This window comes from Kogia breviceps, chromosome 4, assembly GCF_026419965.1.
Source record: "Kogia breviceps isolate mKogBre1 chromosome 4, mKogBre1 haplotype 1, whole genome shotgun sequence".
NCBI lineage: Eukaryota > Metazoa > Chordata > Mammalia > Artiodactyla > Physeteridae > Kogia > Kogia breviceps.
In genome coordinates, this window is record NC_081313.1 from 136,867,942 (window position 1) to 136,891,645 (window position 23,704).

General features: G+C 41.9%; 2 protein-coding genes across 2 annotated transcripts in view; one reads left to right on the forward strand and one right to left on the reverse strand.

The window, feature by feature from the left end:
• The window catches only part of MED7 (mediator complex subunit 7), a 116,601-nt gene that overhangs the window by 39,980 nt on the left and 52,917 nt on the right, over positions 1–23,704 (forward strand). The gene's annotated exons all lie outside the window — the stretch shown is intronic.
• The window catches only part of ITK (IL2 inducible T cell kinase), a 67,292-nt gene that overhangs the window by 24,491 nt on the left and 19,097 nt on the right, over positions 1–23,704 (reverse strand). The window contains exons 2-7 of the mRNA XM_059062939.2: positions 22,828–22,932; positions 21,236–21,317; positions 18,442–18,570; positions 14,827–14,867; positions 10,888–11,039; positions 6,082–6,147 (exon numbers count right to left, since the gene is read on the reverse strand). Coding sequence (XP_058918922.1) covers positions 6,082–6,147; positions 10,888–11,039; positions 14,827–14,867; positions 18,442–18,570; positions 21,236–21,317; positions 22,828–22,932 — 575 coding nt within the window. The remainder of the gene's footprint in view (positions 1–6,081; positions 6,148–10,887; positions 11,040–14,826; positions 14,868–18,441; positions 18,571–21,235; positions 21,318–22,827; positions 22,933–23,704) is intronic.

Below are 23,704 nucleotides of genomic sequence, written 5' to 3' on the forward strand. Positions count from 1 at the left end.
TATCCCTTGTCAAAGGAATGCTAAATTTATTTGCTGAAAAACTAAAAAATTTTAATGGATGTAATCTGCTAAAAGTAAGGTAAACATTCACATATTTTCTACTTTTACAAAGCAAACTAGCCTGAGATTGAGCTTCAAAGTTGGTTTAAAAGGAAAATGTGTCACGGGGTTCATGTGATGACACGATATTGTTTAATTTTGTGTTTCTGATTTTATCATACAGCTGTTTTAATTTCTTAAGATTTCTGGCTAATTTTCTCAGGATAAGTGTCTCATTTCTTCTCTGGAGAAGTTTTAAAATCAAATTTTCTATAAGCAATTTGAATAATAGATTAAATGTATAAATAAAAAAAGAAAGTCAAGATACTTCTTGATTTTTGCTAACAAAGAATAGATCTTAACCTGAAATAATTCATGTCAGACACCTTTAGGAACCAATGCAGTGTGAAGGAATGATTTAGATAACGGGGAAAAGCAATTCTAAGTACACTGTGGGTTCAATGTCATTTTTATAGTTTGATTTCATTAACATATGTAGTGCTGAAAGCTCTTCTTCATACATCTGAGCATTTGAAACTAGCAGTCCAGCTCCTTACCTGGCTGGCCATTAATCTGTATGTGTGGCATATCATACTCAAGCAAGCAACAACAGATGACATGTAACATAAATGCAGTGTAGTATCATTCTTGGAATTTTAATGACTGATGACTCTAAACTAGAATTATACAAGTTATACAAGGATGCTAACTGACTTTTCATAAACTTTCCATTAAAACAGCCTCGATATGAACTTTGGTTTCCTGAATATGCCCTGATTAGTCTCTTTTGCATTAGCTGTAGCTAGGCTGAAATCATATCTCTGGTTGGTGGACTCTATCAAAGTTTGCTGGAGAGAAAGCTCCAGCCATACTCTGGTGAGAACTTTAAGACTGCAAAGAATATTTAGCTAATGTGTAGCTCACCTATCATGTGTCAGAAAGTGTTATCAGGAGGTTATGGGACTTGCCCAAGGTCAATAATGAGCTAGTAAGTCGTAGCCAGAATGTGAACCCAGCCATTCTGGCTCCAGAGTCTATGCTCTTATCACCACCATAAAGAGCCTGTAACTATCATATACCAGGGACTTAAGGAAAAACGTTACCAGACTCCCTCTCTCCCCCAAGAAAAATCCTAGTTTGCTATGCTGTAGCCCCCAACTCCACATCTTTCAGGGGTTACACCTGTCAGATACAGTTCTTGCGATCTGCAAACTCCTAAGGAACGTAATCTTCGCACTATTTATCATGTGCATGTTCTCACATGGGTCCTTCTTTTCTTATCTATATTTTAATACAAAAATTAAATGTGTAACATATAAGTTTGAAAGAGAAATGAAATGGAGTGAAATAATTTATATTCTTTTACTACCCCTACTCCCTGTATCTTCTAAAATAGAGCTCTTCAAACTGGAGCATGTCCAAACAGAAGCATTATTTTTATAATTTTGTTGTCTGGTGAAAAAATAACTAAAAACTGGTAAAAAAAAGAATGTGAGTGATTTTTTAGGGTTGAAGTTTTTCAGTGTCGTTAACACTTGAACCATATCCTGGCCTCCCTGTCCACTTATTAGGTTAGAGGAGACAGAATGATCATCAGTTAACAATCAGTTGTGGAAATTAATAAGCCCAGGGGGAGAGAAGTTCTGGGTGGGGAAGCAACACTACTTACCAAACTTGTTTGGTTATTTGAGAGTTGCCATGGATAAGGGAATTAGTGGATTCATCTGAGCTTTTTTAAAAAACTTGTTCTAAATTAATTGGATTTACAATGTTGTGTTAGTTTCTGCTGTACAGCAAAGTGAGTCAGTCATACATATACATATATCTACTCTCTTCTAGACTCCATTCCCATATAGGACATTGTAGAGCACCAAATAGAGTTCCCTGTGCTATACAGTAGGTTCTCATTAGTTGTCTTTTATATATAGTAGTGTGTATATGTCAATCCCAATCTCTTAATTTATACCCCACTTTCCCCCTTGGTAACCATAAGTTTTCTACATTGTGACTCAATTTCTGTCCTGTAAATAAGTTCATTTGCGCCATTTGTTTAGATTCCACATAAGAGTGATATCATACGATATTTCTTTCTCTGTCTGACTTACTTCACTTCATCTGAGCTTTTGAACACATGCAACTGGATGGTACTTTCCAACTCAGTGGGCTCTTAGAACTTATTTAGTTGAAGCCTGACAAATATGCTTCATCTTACATGTCAGCTCTGATCAGTTAGTACTGGCTTCCTGGAGCTGTGTGTTGCAAAGATAGAGGCCAGTCTGAGCTCAGGGAGTAAGAATGTCACTATCTAAGAGTGATGTCTGCCCTGCGTTCAGGCACAGGGAGGGAATGTCAGCAAGAGTGCCACGATTTTCTTTCCTTCATCTTACCTGACCCTTCAGTTTAAGGAAAAGGGATCTGAGATCCAACTTGGTGAAGAAACTTGCCCAAGATCATGTCCCCAAACCACAGCAGGAGACCTGAAGCCAATCAACTTACCAACCCATGATCATGTTCCCAAGGTACAATTTTGAGTTCTTATTCAGATATCTAGACAATGTTAAGTTCAAGGAAAAAAGTAATCATATTGGGCCTTTTTTTTTGGTATACCCAGATATAATCACTAACTATCTGGATGCTTGTTTATGAGTCATTTAATTCTCTAGCTACGATTCCATATCTGAAATGCAAACTGACAAGAGTACAGAATAGAGTTCACAGACTGTTTTTTTTTGTTTGTTTGTTTGTTTTTGTGGTACGCGGGCCTCTCACTGTTGCGGCCTCTCCCGTTGCGGAGCACAGGCTCCAGACGCGCAGGCTCAGCGGCCATGGCTCACGGGCCCAGCCGCTCTGCGGCATGTGGGATCCTCCCGGACCGGGGCACGAACCCATGTCCCCTGCATCAGCAGGCGGATTCTCAACCACTGCACTACCAGGGAAGCCCCACAGCCTGTTTTGTTTGTATGCTGTAGTGTTTCATTTTAAAAGTGACTTAAAATATCTTCAAGAGAGGGAATATACCTTTTTTTTCCCCCAAGTTCCATCATTCCCTATGGCCTTATACTCTGTTGGAAGTTTGAATGTGCCCCTTCTATCATAAATGAAGAAATTCTGATTAAAAGTAAAAAACCAAAACAAAAAGAAAACTACCCAGCCTAGTGATCATTTGAAATAAATACCTATTTTTTTCTAAAGGTGTTGACTGTAAAATAATAAAAGAATTTTATTTTTAAAGCATATCTCATATATTTCATTACAGTTCAAGTATTCTTGGAAGTGATGACTCCTGTTAGCTGAGGGAGGGGCTTCTCTTACCTACTTGATCAAAATGAATCTCAGGTTGAGAGACTCTTCAGAAAATGATAGTTCTTCACTATAGAATCTATTAGAATTTCAGCAACAAATAACTTGACCACATTTGAACTAATAAGAACACAAATGAGTTAATAGAAGGTTTCATTAGCTAGCATTCTTCAACCCTGGTATCTTAAGCTTGATAAGTACTTAAAATTTTATCTTTAAATGATTTTTAACTTATAGAAAAGTTGTAAAATACTGTAAAAGAGCTCCCACATATAGATGAATCAATTGTTGATATTTTACACCTTTGCTTTACCATTCTGTCCAGATAGATAGATAGAGAGACAGGTAGATAGATATAGATAAATAGATTTTTTGAGCCATTTGAGAATAGACTTTTACCCCTAAGTACTTCAGTATGTATTTCTAATAAGTAGAATATATACTTGTATAACCATAGTACAATTACCAAAATCTTGAAATTTAACATTGATACAATACTATTACCTAATTTTAGACCTTATTCAAATTTCATCAGTTGTCTCAATAATATATTTTGTTACTTTTTTTGGTTTGCTTTTTTATGGTTCAAGATTGATCCAGGATTACTGGTGCATTTAGTTACCCCATCTCTTCAATTTTTTAACATGGACCAATTTCTCAGCCTTTCATGTCTTTCATGATATTAACATTTTTGTAGAGCACAGGGCAGTTATTTTGTATACTATCTTCAGTTTGGATTTGTCTATTATTTCCTCATGAATAATTCAGGTTATGCATGTTTGGGCAGGAATATCACAGAAGTGATGTTGTGTCCTTCTCAGTGTATCACATCAGGAGATGCACGGTGTCTGCTTGCCCCATTATTGATGTGAACTTGGATCATTTAGTTAAGATGGGATCTACCAGATATTTCCTCTTTGTTATTAGTAAGTGGTTTGTGAGAAGATACTTTGAAACTATGTAAATATCAAATTTTCACCACCTATTTGTGACACTCATTGATGATTCTTGCCTGATTCAGTTGGTACTTTGAGTTATAAAATGGTGATTTTTAAAATTTATCATTCCTTCTACATTCATTAGTTGGCATTTTGCTGCAAGAAAGAGCTTTTTTCTCTTCTTGCCCATTTATTTATTTACTTACTTATCTATCAAGCTATTTATTTATTAGTGATTTTTAAATTTTACTCAGTGGATTGTAGTCCCTTATTGTCATTATTTATTTTGATACTCAAATTATCCCAGATTTAGTCAGAAGGAGCATTTTTAAGCTGACTTCTGTGATCATTCAATATGTTCACATTATTTAACAAAAAAATATTGGGGGGTACTTCTTTAATTTTGATGCATCACAATGTTCCAGTTTCATCTTTGTTCTTTCCCTGCCCTGACTCTGAACCCCCAAGCCATTTCTCCAAGAAGTCCTAGTTCTTTTTAGTGGGAAGTGTTATTTAAAAACCAAGATCTGAGTGTACACATTGCTACTGTAGTATTATTGTTTCTGGGCCTTCCAGCAGCTGAGCTAGGAAATACATGTACATGGTGAGTACATTGTACTCTACACTTGAATTTTATTAAACATTAAGTAATTCCATTAAAATTATATCCACGTGGGGCTTCCCTGGTGGCACAGTGGTTAAGAATCCACCTGCCAATGCATGGGACACAGGTAAGATAAATATTCCTGGGATTCCCAGAAGAACCTTTTCCTTTGACCACAGTTATGTGCAGGCATCTGAAAATCATCCCTTAGATAAAAGGGGAGATGAGAACACATACCCTCCCCCTTCAATTTAAAGTGACCCTCGGGATTTCCCTGGTGGTCCAGTGGTAAAGAATCCACCTTACAATACAGGGGATTAGGGTTTGATCCCTGGTCAGGGAACTAAGATCCCACATGCTGCAGGGTCAACTAAGCCCATGCACGACAACTACTGGGCTCATGCGCCTCAAGGAGAGAGCCTGCGGGCCGCAAACTACAGAGCCCAAGCACTCTGGAACCTGTGCACCACAACTACAGAGCCCAAGTGCCCTGGAGCCTGTGCGCCACAGCTAGAGAGAGAAAAAAACCCGTACGACACAACTAGAGAGAAGCCTGAACACTGCAACGTAAGATCCCGCATGCCGCAACTAAGACCCGATGCAGCCAAAAATAAATAAATAAAATAAAGTGACCCTCAGGCTTCCCAGGTGGCGCAGTGGTTAAGAATCTGCCTGCCAATGCAGAGGACACAGGTTCGATCCCTGGCAGGGGTATCCCACATGCTGCGGAGCAACTAAGCCCATGTACCACAACTACTGAGCCTGTGCTCTAGAGCCCACAAGCCACAACTACTGAGCCTGCCCGCCACAACTACTGAAGCCCGCATGCCTAGAGCCCATGCTCCGCAGCAAGAGAAGCCACCGCAATGAAAAGCCTTCGCACCGCAACGAAGAGTAGCTCCCGCTCACCACAACTACAGAAAGCCTACGTGCAGCAATGAAGACCCAACGCAGCCAAAAATAAATAAATAAATAAATAAATAAATAAATAAATAAATAAAATAAAAATACCTTTCTAATAAAAAAGAAAATAAATAAAGTGACCCTCAACTGTTAACTTAGGTATCAGAGTATGGGGGGAGAAGAAAGCAGGTCAAGAAGAGAAAATGCCTGGTATTTTAATAATCAGCCAATAATTCACTCCTAATGTAAGAGGACTCCTTAGCACCATATTTTTGGAAAACAAATAAAATATCTTACTCGTAGGTTTCCAGGTTATTTGGAGACTTTTCCACCAGATAACTGCTTGGTACATATCCTTCATGCCTGTTAAAAGGGAAATTAGTGTTTAGATTAATGTAGAACTAATTTCACATCTCCATTTCATAGGTTTAATCAACTAAAAGTCACTAAAGATGAAGTCTCATGTTATTTAGCATTAGGGGCAAGACATTTTAAAATTTTCAAATAAAAGAATTGCTAAAAATAACAACCTGCTATCTGTTAAAGGCTATGTAGATTTTACCACTAAAATATGAATCATAATAAATAAGAAGTGGTTACTTTAATAGCTCTGCTTGCTAATCTCTTCATTGTGAAATTTCCTCTGTTGGAAAAAAGATTAATGTTCAGTCTCTATTTTCTATTAGGAAACATTTGTGTGTGTGTGTAATAATCAGTATTTTTTCCGCTTTAGTGCTAGTGTTTTACAGTCGGGAAACAAAATAAATAAAACATAAAGAATTACTTTCCAACCACAGGTCCCAAAAGATACTGCCAGTTGAACTTGTGAGCTTTTAATTCAAGGCCTCCCTAATATTTTTTTAACATCTTTATTTGAGTATAACTGCTTTACAATGGTGTGTTAGTTTCTGCTTTACAACAAAGTGAATCAGTTATACATATACATATGTTGCCATATCTCTTCCCTCTTGCATCTCCTTCAATCATAAATGGTAAAACATGAGAAAAAAAGGATAAAATCATGCTGGATTTGGGGTTGGGGGTTTCTTCTGAGCAGGAATAAACAAAAACATATGGATTAAGAGACTAACAAGAACATCAAAATACCTTACATCTGTGTGTAGCTTTGTACTTTTCAAAACACTATCGCATTTAGTACTGCAAGGTGAGAACAGTGTCTCCTTCACTCTCTAGGCCTCTGACTCCGTACCTGTAAAATGAAGGACCTAAACTAGATCACATGTAAAATCCCTCCAGACCCTGCAATCTATAAAAAGATGTCTCATAACTTCTTGCTGTTTACTCTATCTCCTGTTTTAATTTTGGTATAAGGCCATTTTGTAATCTAGTGACTTATGTTTTTTTGTTTTGTTTTGTTTTTTAAGATTTTTTTTTTTTTTTTTTTTTTTTTTTTTTTTTTTTTTGCGGTACGCGGGCCTCTCACTGCTGTGGCCTCTCCCGTTGCGGAGCACAGGCTCCGGACGCACAGGCTCAGCGGCCATGGCTCACGGGCTTAGTTGCTCCGCGGCATGTGGGATCTTCCCGGACCAGGGCACGAACCCGTGTCTCCTGCATCGGCAGGCGGATTCTCCACCACTGCGCCACCAGGGAAGCCCAAGATTTTTTTTTTGATGTGGACCATTTTTAAAGTCTTTATTGAATTTGTCACAATATTGCTTCTGTTTTATGTTTTGGTTATTTGGCCGCGAGGCACGTGGGATCTTAGCTCTCTGACCAGGGATCGAACCCATACCCCCTGCATTGGAAGGCGAAGTCTTAACCACTGAACTGCCAGGAAAGTCCCTAGTGATTTATGTTTAATGGGGAATGTGTAATCTATTTCACAGAATTGTTCTGAGGAGTGAAGACATCAAGAATGGTGATGTCAAATACGGGATATCTCATATCTTGTACCATGGCTGACTTGACCTTGTTAGTCAATTATGGCATGCTTTCTTTGGAGAACTGAACACCCAGCCTCAGAATCAGTGCTCAAGGTAGTCAGTGCCAACTGATGGGAGTCAACTTGTTCTCACGTTTGCTATTTCTTTTATGGCTTTCCTTCGGCATTCCTTTTTATTATGTCTGTTTTCGCCACACCATGTGTTTACATTTATATTAGTAGGTCAAATACTATTTTCACTTTCATGTAGAATGACTGTGTTTTAATATGCCAGCCAAAGCTGGGTTATCTACAAAATGATGATAATTCTCTTCACTTGTGTGTAGGTATAGAATTTACAAAGCCCTTTCACTTTCTTCATCTCATTGATTTTCTCAACACTCTGAGATGGAAAGCTGATATTATCATCTGCATTTTACAGAGAAGGAAATGGATTCACTTTTGTTGTTCAGTGACTTTTCCAAAGTCCTGTACAACAAAAGCAGCTGATACTCAAGTCCAAGTCTCCTTTTTCCCCATCTTGTGTACTTCCTGCTTCACCAGGCTATTACAAAGCAAACTGGGGAAATTCCCACATGCCCGATTGGCCTCTGGGGTGTCCTCTTCGATGCCCTTTGAAGTGCAGGGTTGAGCCTTTCCACAGACCAATGAACAAAGGGTAAACTGTCATTTGGGGAAGAGAGACCTAGGAGAAGAAATTTCCTGGCACATTAGTTGTGCTAAATAAATGTCAGTTGATTGAAGGGATGAATTTCTGAGTAAGTTCCTCTGGTATTTGTAGAGCCAGGCAGTCTTGAACCTGTTTCTGCTATGGGCCTCCCCATAACAGACAAAGAGAAGGTAATGTGACTGGTCTTGTTTGTTTCCCCCAGTCAACTAGAGAGAGGTTCCAGATGAGGGGCTTTGGCATCTGTTCTCAGCTAGCAAGAGACACTGCCTCCAAGATCACAGTTCTTGATCTAATCTTGTTTTATACCTCTCCCTCACTTCCCCTGCAGTGGATATGGTAAGGCTACTTAAAGAGACGGTGCCTTGAAAATGTAAGTTTTGCTATATATGAAAAGTAAAGCCTTAACCCTAAAGATATTTGTGTACCTCTTCTTTTTTACTCAACGATTGGTCCTTTTTTTTTTTTTTTTTTTTTTTTTTCTTGATACGCGGGCCTCTCACTGCCGTGGCCTCTCCCATTGCGGGGCACAGGCTCCGGACGCGCAGGCTCAGCGGCCATGGCTAACGGGCCCAGCCGCTTCGCGGCATGTGGGATCTTCCCAGACCAGGGCACGAACCCGTGTCCCCTGCATCGGCAGGCGGATTCACAACCACTGCGCCACCAGGGAAGCCCGATTGGTCCTTTTTTTGTGGTTAAGTTTAATGATACCCAGTGTTGGCACTCGAATACCCTGTTGGTGGGAATTTGGCAAAATTTTTGAGGGATTTATCTTTCAAAATTAAGACTTCACATAGTCTGACTCACCAGTTCCATAGTTAGAAATGTGAGATATATATTTTTTTCCCAAAGAAAAAAATATTTTTTCAAAAGCTTTTTTTCAAAAATATATACATTTCAAAAGATTACCAAGATATACAAGCATGAGCAATACAAGATCTTCACTGAGCAACCTGGACACTAAATGTCCCATATAAAATATTGTCTAAATATTTATAACACAAGCATACATCCTAAAATTATGCAGTTATTTAAAGAATAAGGTAGATTTGTATGTGCTGACATGAAAGTATCTCTAAGATATATCATTAAAGGTTAAAAGCAAGGAGAAGAGCAGAATGGACCACCTTAGTGCAAATGAAAAAAGGATCCATTTGTATACGTATAACTTTTTTGCTTAAAATGCACAAGTAACTTAATAATGAATACTTTTAGGACTGATGTGCGGGCAAACAGAGGGTGGCTTATTTTTATGTATATTTCTCGCTATTGTTAGTTGTTGTTTTTTTTTTAATAAAACATTGACATAGGCTATCCAGATGTTGCAATGATGGAGTGTTTTCTTTATCTTTTAAAAATATTTTAGGGCTTCCCTGGTGGCGCAGTGGTTGAGAATCCGCCTGACGATGCAGGGGATACGGGTTCGTGCCCCGGTCCGGGAAGATCCCACATGCCGCGGAGCGGCTGGGCCCGTGAGCCATGGCCGCTGAGCCTGCGCATCCGGAGCCTGTGCCCCGCAACGGGAGAGGCCACAACAGTGAGAGGCCCGCATACCACAAAAAAAAAAAAAAAAAAAAAATATTTTAAAACTAATAATAACCTCACACTTTGAAAATGTTTGAACTCTTAATATTAATATAGAAATATGTTAATTGCAGTGTTGTTAATCTTTGCAAAATATTAGAAACAGCCTAAGCATCCAAGAAGGGAATTTGCTAAATTATGGCACACTTTTATGTTGGATTTAGACAATCACTGAAATCATCTTCTGGAGATGATTCTGGAGACTCTTCTAGGGCATAGGTAAATACCTTTGATATTTAAAGGAAAAAAATAAAGCCTTATAAAGCAGTGTGCATCTGGTAACTTTAAACTAAGCACTAGTATCTAAGTCATATACATCCCAGAGCATTCTGAAGGTCAATAACAGTAATTTTCCTATATTTCAGATCAGAGGAGGGGGTCATAAGATTTTTTTCATTCAAAAGTCCTATAGTGGGCAAACTGTATTTGCACAACTTTATTTTCTCCATGAATCATTCGGATGGCTAGTTCAAAGGTTGTTGGTTTAACTAAATCTTTAGTATTTTTTTCCTGATGCTTCTTAATGTAACCACCAATCTGCACCATCTGTACGCACCTTTTCTTTCCACCAAAAATAAGACCCTCACAATGGGATGTACCTTCAACCTCACTTAAACACTCAAGAACAATGGTGCTTTGTGGAGCAAGTTGCCATTCTCCCAAACTGTGGATGTCAGTGGAAGAACCCAGGAGAGTTTTCAATGAGTTTGGAGGCTGGCAGTGCTTGATGGGGTGCAGGGAGCCAGTATAGCAAGTGACCGCCTCCCAGCCACTTCTGAGAAGGGGAAAGACCCTTCTCAACGACTTTTTCCTTCCTCCTCTCTCTGCCTCTGTTCTCTCCTAACTCAGCGCCGTGGTCCTGCTGAGACAGCTAGGACAATCGTTCCGGGATTTTCTTTGTTCCCCCATCACCTCAAAAACTGGGACAGCAACCACGAAGGTGCCTTACCCATTCCTGTCCTGAACTCTCCACCAGTGAATCTCGGAACTGTCCAGCAGGTAGTACTCCTCATTGCGTTGTAGCGTGAGTTCCTGTGGATCATTCGTTTGGTAGTCATACAAGGCAATGACCAAGGTTTCTTCAGGTTCCCGAAGTAACTGCTGGAGGAGGGACACAATAAAATCAAGCAAAGATGTAGAAAGGAGGTAAACTGTGGAACGAGGTCAGCAAGTTCCCAAGCTGTAACTTGCTCTTGGACCTATGCCAGGCCAGACACTGGTTCCTACAATCCATTGGGGGTATTTGCTGAGGCCATTTGCCTACCTAGTTGGCTTTCTTTATGAGTTAGGCTTATGGTGCTGAATAGGACACAAAGACATTCAATACCTGGAGTTCATTGCCTCTCCCATTCTATGTGGTAAATTCTGACCCCAGTGAATTCCCAGCGGCTGTGCTTTTCACAAAAGTCTGATTGTTTCTTTCCTTGAACCATGTTCCAATTCACTGCCTCTCTGCTAGAAGCATCACATTGTTCACAAAGGGGATGAGGTCAACACTAAATCATTCAGTCCATGCTTTTCTGATTTTATCGGTGGGCTTGTCCAGATCCATAGAATCATAGACGACTGGAGCTGGAGTGCCTCTGAGAGATCATTTGATCCATTCTTTTGTTTAGAATAGGGAAACTGAGGCCCAGATGGAGAAATGGATGTGGCCAAGTTTAGCAATTGAATTAGCATTATGCTTTCTCTACTATATCATGTGGGACCCCTTGTTCCTCTTGTGGGCTCTCTTGCCTATGTCTCTACTTTTCAGTACGTTTCTTAGGAAGAGATATTGAGATGTGAAGAGGAGACTGTAAACAATCACAAGGGTTCAGGGTGGGCACACCTGCTACAGGTTGGCAGACTTTGTGAGACAGCAAACATCGGAAGACATTGAGATTACTGGCTAGAATGAGATTCGGTGATGGGAAATCAAAAGTTCTCTGAGTACATTGAAGCAATCGGTGGCATAAACATACTGGAGATTAAAAAAAATATTGTCATATTGATACAGTGTGTCATCCCAACTGAGCCCAGATTGGAATTTGAAGTCAAAATTATCTGTGGAGCTTGTGAGGTGATATATTGGGAATTACAGATAAGAGTTGTTGGGCCTGAGGCTTTCACCCTAAGAGCCCAGTTGTTCAAGGGAGTTGTTCAAGGGCACCTGAAGATAAAGAAAGGATATGGTATGGTATTCATCTCATTATAGGCCCAACTGATTAATTATTATCAAGAGAAAGGTCAGAGCAGGGTTCTCAAACCATGTGGAACCTTTCCATAGGGGGCATTTTGGACATCTATGGCAGTGTTTCAAAGGTCACAATGGTTGAGGTGTGTTACTAGCATTGAATGGGAGAGGGTCAAGGATGCAAAACTCTCTGCAGCATACCGCATCCTATACAACTTTTCAATGTCCTGTTAGACATTCATGTGGTGATCAGCCTGCTTCCAACAATAATGTACAATAACACTCTGAGCCTAGATCCTACCTCAACCCTATACGAAGTACTTGGTTTCCTAGAAGTGCAACCACCCTTTACATTGAGGGAAGATTACACTTTGTTTAGTTCAGAACTTGACCAAGAGTTGTTTGCCATTTTGGAAAATCGTATCACAGATGGTAATACTAGTTTTGAGTCACTGATACTACATTCCTCTGTCAGTTGCATTTGAGCTGCCAAATCCAGCAGGATTCAAATACAGGTGCATTTTATTTTATTATGTTGTCCAGTATAGTCATGCCCCAGTATTTGTATATAAAAACATATATGGGGACTTCCTTGGTGGCATAGTGGTTAAGAATCCTCCTGCCAATGCGGGGGACGCAGGTTCGATCCCTGGTCTGGGAAGATCCTACATGCCGCGGAGCAACTAAGCCCGTGCACCACAGCTACTGAGCCCACGCGCCTAGAGCCCATGCTCTGCAACAAGAGAAGCCACCGCAATGAGAAGCCTGCACGCCACAATGTGGAGTAGCTCCTGCTTGCCGCAACTAGAGAAAGCCTGCACGTAGCAATGAAGACCCAACGCAGCCATAAATAAATAAATAAATAAATAAATTTATTTTTTAAAAGATCAATAAAAGTATAGCTTCTCTAGATGCCAACCCAAGATGCCATCACTCATCAGAAGACAGAACATGAAGGTGAGGGAGAAGTGAATTCAAGTAATTCAAGATAAAAGAAATGTTACTGTGGATTTAGATGTATGGTTGAAGCTACAGCTGTGATTCCAAAAGCCCTGTGGTTGGAGTGCTAGAGCAGTATAGAGGCTTCTCCTCCAAGAAATCTGAGAAGCCAAGTGGTGGCGTCCAAGGGGAGATGGATAGACTCTGTTTTCTGACTTTCACCTTCACTGATAGTGAAAACCAGACAGGAGCAAACCAGTCTAAGGTGCAGAAGTGCGGGTTTAGGTGGGACTGTTGAGGGAACCCCCAACAAGCCAGAGCAGGGGGATTTCGAACCATGTTTTTCGGGGTGATGGTGAAATATTCTTTAGAAGATGAATGAAATAAAAAGGGAGAGAGCTCATTTTCTGCTACAATTTCAGTCCACTTCTTTCCTGTTGTGAGGAAGGGGGCTGACAACAAATCTGAAAGCCAGCCCACTTTTGAGTGACGTAGAACTTCCCTTATGGGGAAGCTGCCAGTCTTTGAAATGTCACCATATTGGCTGCAGGGAAAAAGCGGAGCTCATTCTTCAGGAAGAAGCATGAGGAAGCTGAATCAGTAGGTTCTAGAATAAAGGGCAATTACTCAAATGTGCATATTGGTGTTGATGTTACCATAAAGTGAGGGCTTAGGTTGTTTTTTTTTTTTTTTTTTTTTTTTTTTTTTTTGGTCTTCTTGACTAAATAGCTTCCCAAGGGCTTCCCTGGTGGTGCAGTGGTTGAGAGTCCGCCTGCCAATGCAGGGGACATGGGATCATGCCCCGGTCCGGGAATATCCCACATGCTGCGGAGTGGCTGGGCCCGTGACCCATGGCCGCTGAGCCTGCACATCTGGAGCCTGTGCTCCACAACAGGAGAGGCCACAACAGTGAGAGGCCCGCGTACTGCAAAAAACAAACAAAAAAATAGCTTCCCGAGAGTTGACCTGATATCACCTAAGTCTTGTAAAGTCAGTATATTAGACCGATGTGTCTCAAACTCCAGTGTGCCTCAGGATCACCTGGAAGTTTATTAAAATGCGGATTACTGGGCTCCTCCCCTAGAATTTTGCATGTAGTAAGTCTGGGGTGGGGCCTGAGAATTTGCATTTCTAACAAGCTCCCAGGTGATGCTGATGCTGCTGGTCCACGGACCGCACTTTGAGAACCACCACTTGCGTTCAAGACCACCACACCAGAAACTGCATCCTACTAGCCTGACTACTAAGTGACTGAGTGGCCTTGGGAGAACCTCTCGTGGGACTTGCTTTCTCAAAAGCTTTCACAGGAGAGTAAAACTATAACCCTCTGAAGTGGCTAGAGAAGATAGTGAGTTTCGAAATAGCTGGTAAAAGTGTGGATGTGCTTTGAAGAATAAAAGGTATTCTCAAATGTATGCTTCCAAAATGACTGTATGTCAAAGGGTGGGGTAAATACACATTTTATATAGCTGTGAGCTGTTCTTCTGCCCCAACCTAGTCAGGTGCCTGGCTGCACAGCTTGTTACCAATAAGTGTTTGCTGAGTTGAAGGCAGTGGGGTGAAGATCTGGCGGCTTTTACCTGCACACACCCACGAGACAATTCAGGCCCCAGAAACCCATGGTGTTGAGTTCAGCTGCATCACCACGAATCTGCTGCATCTGCCCGGCATTTGAGAAACCTGGGCAAATGGGAAACACAAGTGGGACCACACCAGAGCTGTAGCCCCCGGCGCCGCCGGCCCACCGTGCCCGGACCTTGTGTTCTCACTCACCCTGTTGTCTTCAGGAGTAGGAGGAAGAGGCTTCTTTGAAGCTGAAATGAGAAAAACACAAAAAGAAAATGAGCATGAAACCCAATGTGCCCAACTAAAGGTGAGCAGCAGGGGGCTTTTCAGAGAAAAGGGGCCCCAGAGAGAACAGCAGGAGGGGAGGATGAGACACAGGGCCTGGGTGTTTTCTCTTTCAGCCTGCTCGTTTGTTCCCAGTCTTGTTTTCCAGGAGACACCAGAGACTTCCAGAAGCCAATATCTGGGCCCCTCTTCCTGTATCCCCAGGAAAAGCCTCGCCCAAAGGTGCTGACATGGGTTCTCAGTGTGTGTCCTTCCCAGTGGGCACGGAGCCTTCCACGAAGTCACTTCCACCTGTTAAACCAAGACTTGGAATTGGTGACTCAGGGGGACAGTGACTCACTGGTTTCCTGATGCCCCTGTGGGCTTGAGGAGGGGGTGGATGAGGTGAGAGGTCGCCGTGCTCCTTGTTGAGAGGGCTGGAATCCACTTTCAGTTAGTTATCTTAAGGACTCCAAGTATTTGTTCCTGCTGACTCCCCCAGACAACACCCCAACACCCCGCTCTGTTTATCTCTTTGTGTCTCCATGGCTCCTTCTCTCTGTGTCTCTTTCTTCTTTCCTCCTTTCTCTTCTCTTCTTTCTCTCTCTTTCCCTCTCTCTTCCCTTTCCTCTCTCCATCTGTGTCTCTCAGCATTTCTCCTGTGAGGCACTAAAAAAGGTCAAGCCTGGAATCAACGGGCCTAAGTTGTGTGTCTGTGTGTCTGGGAGGATGTGGGATGTGGGAGGCAGTGCCCAGGCTTCTGCTCAGTTCAAGGACTTCTTTAACAGTTAGAGGTAAACAGGGAGTAGGCTGTATCTACAGGCGACGAGCGCCTCATCTCTGCAGGCGGTTGACTTGGAGGTGGGCAGCCTGTGTCAGGGATGTAGTAAGAAGAGATTCACACATTGACACTGGAGCCCAACCCTTGTGCTAACTCCTTAAGCAAGGGCAGGGTTGGGTATTGGGTGTGCAATTAACAGAGAAGAAGGAGACATACATAACAGGAAGCATGGTTCCTATTCGGCACTCAGCTTGGAGCCAGGAACCAGGTGTCCTAACCCCAGCTCCACCACACACAAGCTGTGTGGACTTGAGCCCCTTCCAGCCCGGAGCATTCTGTGCCTGGTCTCTCGTTCTTCTTCCTCTGGCCTTGCTCTTGCCTTTCTTCCTCCCTCTCTGGGTGAAGTTCGTATGTGGTGAGATCGGGGCCAGTTCTGGTTGCAGATGTAAGTGCTGCTGTGCGTTGGGTATAGCAGAGTCTGTTTAAAACTCAGCCACCTCTGCTACTTCCCAGACAGACACACACATACTATCTCAGCTTCAGATTCTTCTGTCCACAAATAAGAAAGGCTCGGAGACACAGTTACCATTTATTGCATGCTCACTAAGTGCCTGCAGCTGTGCTAAGAGCTTTCCCCACCCACACTGAGTCTCCCAACAACCCCACAAAGTAGCTACTTATTCTCATAATCCCCATTTTACAGATGAGGAGACAGGCACAGAGACTCAGAAAGGTTAGGTAACATATATGAAGTCACAGAGCAAGGACGTGAAGGGGCTGGGACTCACACCAGGTGTTTTTCATCCTGAAGCCCTGTGCTCTTAGACCCTGCTTCGTACATGTGCCCAACACTGGGAGTTCTACAAACCTTCACTGAGAGTAGATGATCATGTGCTATGTGCACAGTGCAGTGTCCTTCTTCAAAAGTCTGCTCTCAATTCTGTCTAAACTATGGTGCATGACGTTAAACCAAGTCAGAAGAAGGGAAAGTGAGGACAGGCTCAGATGAGGAGATGGTGGTAGACTGCAACTCAAATGCAGGAGCATCAGCAGGGTGCAGTGGTTAGACCCTGGCTTCATGTGGGGAGGAGCTTAGCATGGCCAGTCCTACCCTAGTGAGTCATTCAGATGTTCCTCCCACCTCCATCATGTGTGTACTACTCAGTGGAGGGAAATACTGTCTGCCTTGGATAGGAACAGCTGCTACATGCATGGTGGAAAGTGCAAAATAGAAACATAGATCCAAAGAATTTCAGAATTGGAAATGGGCTTAGAGACTATTTCATCTCAGGACCCCTAAAACTTCCCCTTCCATTTCAGAAATGAGGGTATTAGGGTCCTTGATGGCAAAGTGACCCATCCAGGGACCTACAGCAAGGTGCTGGCAGGAATTTGGAGACCACTCTGGCCTTGGAAAGAGCTTTCAGTCACTGAGGCAAGCCCACACCATCCTGTTCTTGTGGTTGATTCCACTCATATAAAACCTTCCATTTCTTTTTCATGAGATACTAACCTTCATGAGGATGGTCCACAGGGCTAATGCAGGGGATCACTGACCTCTAAAACTAGGTAAATATTCTTCTGGGCCAAGGGACTGGTAACCTTGAACTTTCTCTCCCAAGGTAGAGGGTGAGAAGTAGTTGTTTTTAAAGTGGCACTAAGAGGGGCTGCAACTCAGGAAACCGCAGAAAACCCGGCCACGTGTTACATTTAGCACATCCGCCTTGGGCTGTCAATCTGAGGTATTAGGTTTCAGTGCAAAAAAGAAACTGATGGTTGAGAAAAGTTAAGTAGGGTAAGAGAGGTTGAGAGGAGAGGGCTATGGAAGGAAACAATCCACATGATCCATCATTCCTAGTCAACAATGGCTTTGCAGAGCACCTCCTCGCTGTATGACCTTGAGCATATTGAAGTCCTCAAGCCTTCTCTTTCTTTAACATCATACCGTCTACCCCAGATGGTTATGAGGAATGGGAGTGTAATGTACGTAAAAGTGCATGAGAGTGGAGTTGCCCTTCACTGGGGGTTCAGGTCCCAAAGTCATCACATAAGATAAAATCGAGGTGTACTCCAATCTCTAGGACCTGGGTCTTTGACCTCAAAGGCCAAAAAACAATATCTTTTGTTTTTGCTTTGCAGTTAGGCTGTGGCCTCCTTTTCTCTGAGACTGTGGAGGTCAAGGGCAAGTAAGTAGAGGTGGGGAGAAGCCACATTGTAAAATGAGCAGGTTTTTTGGTTTTACTTTCTTCCCCCTCCAAGTGTACAGAATTCAACTTGTGTAATTGAACACGTGTGATATGATGCCACTGTAATAGATAATAGTATGTATCTCTAGGGCTGTCTCTACAGCTTCAGATTTGAGTAGACTGTGGCAATCCAATTTCCTAACTTGAAGGTATAGTGGTGCTATTCAAACTTTACTGTGCACACAGATCTCCTGGGGATCTTATCTTGTTAAAATACAAATTCTTATCCAGTAGACCTAGGAGGGGGCCTAGTATTTGCACTTCTAACTAGCTTCCAGGTGATGTTGATGCCGCTGGTCTAAGAACCACACTTTGAGCAGCAAGGAGTTAAAAAGATATCGGCCTTGAGATGAAAAAACATCAACAGACTGGTGGTAGAGGCGGATGATTGCCTTCTGAAAATTTTGAAATTGTGGACTTTTGCATTCAATCCTGGACACGCCTGGTGATGGGAAGCCAAGAGCCTTTCCTTCCTACTAGTAGAGAGGCCAGTCACTGTACGAAGAAGAAAGGGAATTCATAGTCACTTACCATTCTTGGTGGGATCATACTGGGCACAGCCCACAGCAAGCTTCTCCAGTTGAGCACAGCATCTCCATCTCCCGTCCATCCAGAAATTTGGATGATACTTGGGCACCAAACTGTTGTTATTCCTGGTTTCTGAAAGGGGTTGGCACCGGCAGAAGAGTTATTTCCAGGTCAGTCTATCAAGGGCCACCAACTTTATAATTCCTTGAGATTGACCCTGCTGTGTGAGCTTGCATGAGTATTGTCTAGAATAGTCAGAAAAATGGCCTTTTTTTCCGGGCATATACATTTATGGAGGAGTGTATGTTGAATTTAGGCATCAGCAGATCTGGGTTCTTATCTGGCTCTGCCCTGAGTTAGTTGTGTGTCCTTAGGTTGGGCAAAACCCGCATGTGAGCCCCAGTTCCCACTGTGCCATGATGTCGTTAGACTGGGGCCATGGGCCCCACAAAAGTGCCTTAGGGAACTTAGGGAAGGCTGAATAGGTAGGATTCTCACCACTCCATTTCTCCCACCTGCAACTATAGAAACTTTGCTTTTATCCTTTCTAGATTTGTGGCTTTAAAGTCGGATTTTGGCACAGGAAAAAAGAGGCTTTCCTTCTAAGAAAAAAAAAGTATAAAAAAACAGAGGACTAGACAGATGATCTCTAATGCTTCTTTCAGCGTTAACATCCTGTGAGTAAAACCTCTCCACCGAGGTAGAATGGCCAATGAGCATAGTTGGGGCCCTTTTGGTTACTTCGTACTTTAGGGTTTGTTCTGTGCCCGTTGACTGTTAAACTTGAGAGCACTTCCCAGTTTATCTGGCACTTGCCATTTGGGACTCGCAACAACCTTGGAAGAAGATAAGACGTGTATGTTTATTCTCATTTTTCAGATAGAGGCATCGTGGCTCCCAAGATTTCAAATGGCTTGCTTACCCTCAGTCCCCACAGCTACTTAGATTAATATTTGAACCCAGTTCTCCTGCAAATCCAGGGCTTCAGGCTAAATGACAATAATATAATATTAAATGGTAATAATAATAATATGGATTGAGTGCTTTCCTTGGGTATGATTCCAAGTGTCTGACATGTCCTAAAACTTTTTTTAAAACATCTTTATTGGAGTATAATTGCTTTACAATGGTGTTAGTTTCTGCTTTATAACAAAGTGAATCAATGTCCTAACACTTTTAATTCTCGCAATAACCCTATGACTGCCTGTTTCTAGTCAGAATTTATAGCTGAGGAAATGGAGACACTGAAAAGTCAAGGAATTTGCCCAAGGTCACACACTAATAGTTGGCAGAGCTGGAATTTTCTCCTTAGCAGCCTGGCTCCACATCTCATGTTCATAACCGCTGTGCTGGTTCTGATTATGCTGTTGGGAAGGCGAGTCCTAAGAAGTACCCTTAGGAAGATCTGAAAACCTTTAATGCTAGTTGACATTTGTTGGGTTCTGACTATGGGCCTGGATAGTCCCAAGGGCCTTACTCTTAGCAGCTCTGGAGGCAGGTGCTTTTGAAAAAATTTATTTATTAAAGTATAGTTGGGACTTCCCAGGTGGCACAGTGGTTAAGAATCCTGCTGCCAATGCGGGGGACTTGGGTTCGAGCCCTGGTCTGGGAAGATCCCACATGCGGCGGAGCAACTAAGCCCGTGCACCACAACTACTGAGCCTGGGCTCTAGAGCCCCACGTGCCACAGCTACTGAGCCCGCGTGCCACAACTACTGAAGCCTGCGCACCTAGAGCTCGTGCTCCGCAACAAGAGAAGCCACTGTAATGAGAAACCCTTGCACAGCAACAGAGAGTAGACCCCACTCGCTGCAACTAGAGAAAGCCCGCATGTAGCAACGAAGACCCAACGCAGCCAAAAATAAATAAATAAATAAATAAATAAATAAATTTATTTTTAAAAAAGTATAGTTGACTTACGATATTAGTTTCAGGTGCACAGCATAGTGATTCAGTGTTTTTGTAGATTACATACCATACAAAGTTATTATAAAATAGTGACTATATTCCCTGTGCTGTATATTACGTTCCTGTGACTTATTTATTTTATGACTGGTAGTTTGTACCTCTTAATCCCCTTCATCTCTTTTGCCCCTCCTCCCACCTGTCTCTGCTCTGGAGACTGCTAGTTTGTTCTCCACTTATGTGAGTCTGTTTCTGTTTTGTTATATTCATTTGTTTTATTTTTTAGATTCCACATATAAGTGAAAACATACAGCATTTGTCTTTCTCTTTCTGACTTATCCTACTTAGCATAATACCAGGAGGCAGGTACTATTATTTTTATTCCCTCCTCCTCCCCTTGCTAAAAACAGATGGAGAAACGGTAGCACAGAGCAGTTAAGGAAGTTGCCCAAGCACACATGGCTAGTGAGTGGCGGAGCCAGGATTCAAACCCAGGTCATCTAACTCAGGGACCCATGCTCTTATTCTTCATACCATACGAGGGGTCAGCAGACTTTTTCTTAAAGGATCAGAAAGTAAATATTTTAGGTTTTGCTCACCAGAAGGCACAATTGATATATTATGGAGGTACTTACATAACCCTTTTAAATAGAACCATTAAAAAGTATTAAAAACATCCTTATCTCAGACCTTTACAAAAGCAAGTGGCAGGGAGGATTTGCCTGACCCTGTACTATACTGGTTGTTACCCAAGTTGAAAACGTGGGACCCTTCACCAACACCAAAAGGGAGAAATGTTTGACCATCAGCCACCCTTTAGTCTATCACGGAACTCAAGGCTTCTAGAGGATCTAGGCATCTCAGGAATTCAATCGCACAGGAGGTTAATTACCTTCTTTAAGGGCCAGCACCCAGCGCTGCCGGCTCTCGCGATCTGGAGCAAACACATATAGGAGGTAGTTGTCATGCACAACCTGGAAACACACACAGAGTTCAAGGTGAACAGTGCAGCCAGAGATGTATGACTGACAGCAGGCCCACCTGGCTTACTGGGTCAAGAGTGGGGTCTCAAGTTGTCATCAAAAAGGCAAACATTTGGGTAATTTAGGGACTAGTGTCCTTTTTATCCAGGTGTTTGGATGCTGTGCAGCTAGGGCGAAACTCCACAGCTCATCTTCGAATACATGTCACCAGTATGCCATCACTAAATTCAAATAGCTGGAGAAAAGAGTTCTCCACTTACCTAGACAGGACGTTTACTTCTCATATTAATTTTTCAGTGATTAAAAAAAATTCTGGCATATGAAAGAGTAAGATATTAGATGATAAATATATAATCGAGATTTTTTTAAACTTCTTAATTTGAAATAAGACACCCAAGAATTTCCAAAGATAGTACAGAGTTCCTGTATACTTTTCACCCACATTTCTCCAATGATAACATCTTACATAACATAGTATGTTTTTAAAACCAGGAAATTGACATTGATCAAATACTATTAATGTACTACACATCTTTGGATTTCACCAGGCTTTTTTTTTTTTTCCATGCACTCATTTGTAATTGGAATTTTAATGATGGGAAAAATATGTTATTCCTTTTACTTTTGGTACTAAAAATTCCAACTTGTGGAGGTCATATTTCTAGTAGGAAAAAAGTCCTTTTTTATGCCACATTAAAAAATGGAATATTAACTCCTCAGATTGGTAAACATGAATGGTACCCTAGGATGTGCAAGAAGATATCCACTCTTTCAGAACCATAAATGTCAAGAGTGGTAATGAGATTTAGATGATGTCATGACCTAAAGATTAAATATACTCTCCACCAGCTCTGTCCAATAGAACTTTCTGCAGTGATGGAAATGTTCTAAAATCTCTGCTGTCCAGTAAATTAGCCACTAGCCACATGTGGCTATTGAAGGTGTGAAAAGTTTATTCATTGAATGTGGCTTAGTGTGACTCAGGAGCTGATTAATATTGTGTAATTTAAATTAATTTACATTTAAATGTAAACATCTGCATGTGGCTACTGGCTACTGTATTGGACAGTACAACTCCATATAGTTCTCAGATAATAAAATCTGAGTCTTTTTACTCCAGGACCTCCAAGCAATTTATAACCAAGTATTGTAATCCGTTGTCCCAAGTCATGAGTAAACCACCCTTATGGAATATTAGGCTTGGGGCCCTTGATAGTCTTTTTCCTCCCCCCAGGAGTAGAGTACTTAGGACTTTCTTTGAGGTGGGGAAGACATGAGGGAAAGGGAAATGAATGACAACTTTTTCAAGATTTTGTGGTTAATCTTTGTTGAATGAATGAATGCATCATCGGTTGAAAGAAGACAGCAGTTTCTTCTGGGCTTGGTCTAAGTTCTAACCCTTGACCAGAGTCATCTCTGTCCCACCTGCTTGTACAATGACTGAGCATTTTAACCGTTGTCCAAGGAATGGGGAACTAGCCCCTTTCCCTCATGCACTTACCTGAAATGGATATTTATAGTGGCATGGGATGATAATGTCACTTTTCACAATCTCGACACATTTGATTCGGGAAAGTTCAATGGAGCCCTTCAAAGTGCGCTTTTTCTGTGGGGAGAAAAAGCACATTCCATTTAAGGAAGAAGGAAGACAATATTTTTGTCCAGGCTGCTTCTAGAAATACATTACTCGATAAGATCCACTGTAAACCAACCCTCCAAATATCCAGAAGCTCCTTCTTAGCCCTCAGTGCCTGAGAAGAACACTCTGAGCAGACTTCTGGGAGAACATGTTATTTGAATCATCTTTTTGATGGAGTGACTGACTTCTGTTCATTGAGCCACTGTGCCTTATCTCCCAGTTACCTTGTGACAAACAGCAGCATTTGCAGAACTTACAGCTGGGATGGGTAGTGCAATCTGTGGGAAACCACACATGTGCCAGTTTTTTTCTGCTTTGTACGTATTCATGGCCTTATTAGCATAGTAAGTGAGCTCAGGCCTGACCTGGCTGGTGACAAATACCTTTAGTGGCACCTTTCTTTTCTATATCTGCCTTCTCTGTGTCCCTTAGTTATCCATGATCTCACAATGGCACCCCTGTAGGACATTCCTGACTCTGCTCTGTAACTATCCCTTCTTCACACCCCCATTAAATTTTACTGGTCCCACGTCTCATTTCCTTGGAAGCTGCTAGATGTATTCCTTGATGACTGATTCACATGATGGTCTTTGTGATTTATAACCATGTCACATGTTACCCATTTCTAAGTGTCCTCGTCCTTGGATCCCAGGGGATGTTAGGTTGGTAGATGATAAGGGTCCATAGAAGGCTAGTTAGGGAAAAGCTTTTGGAGAGCAGGAGCCTTTCACAGGTGCCT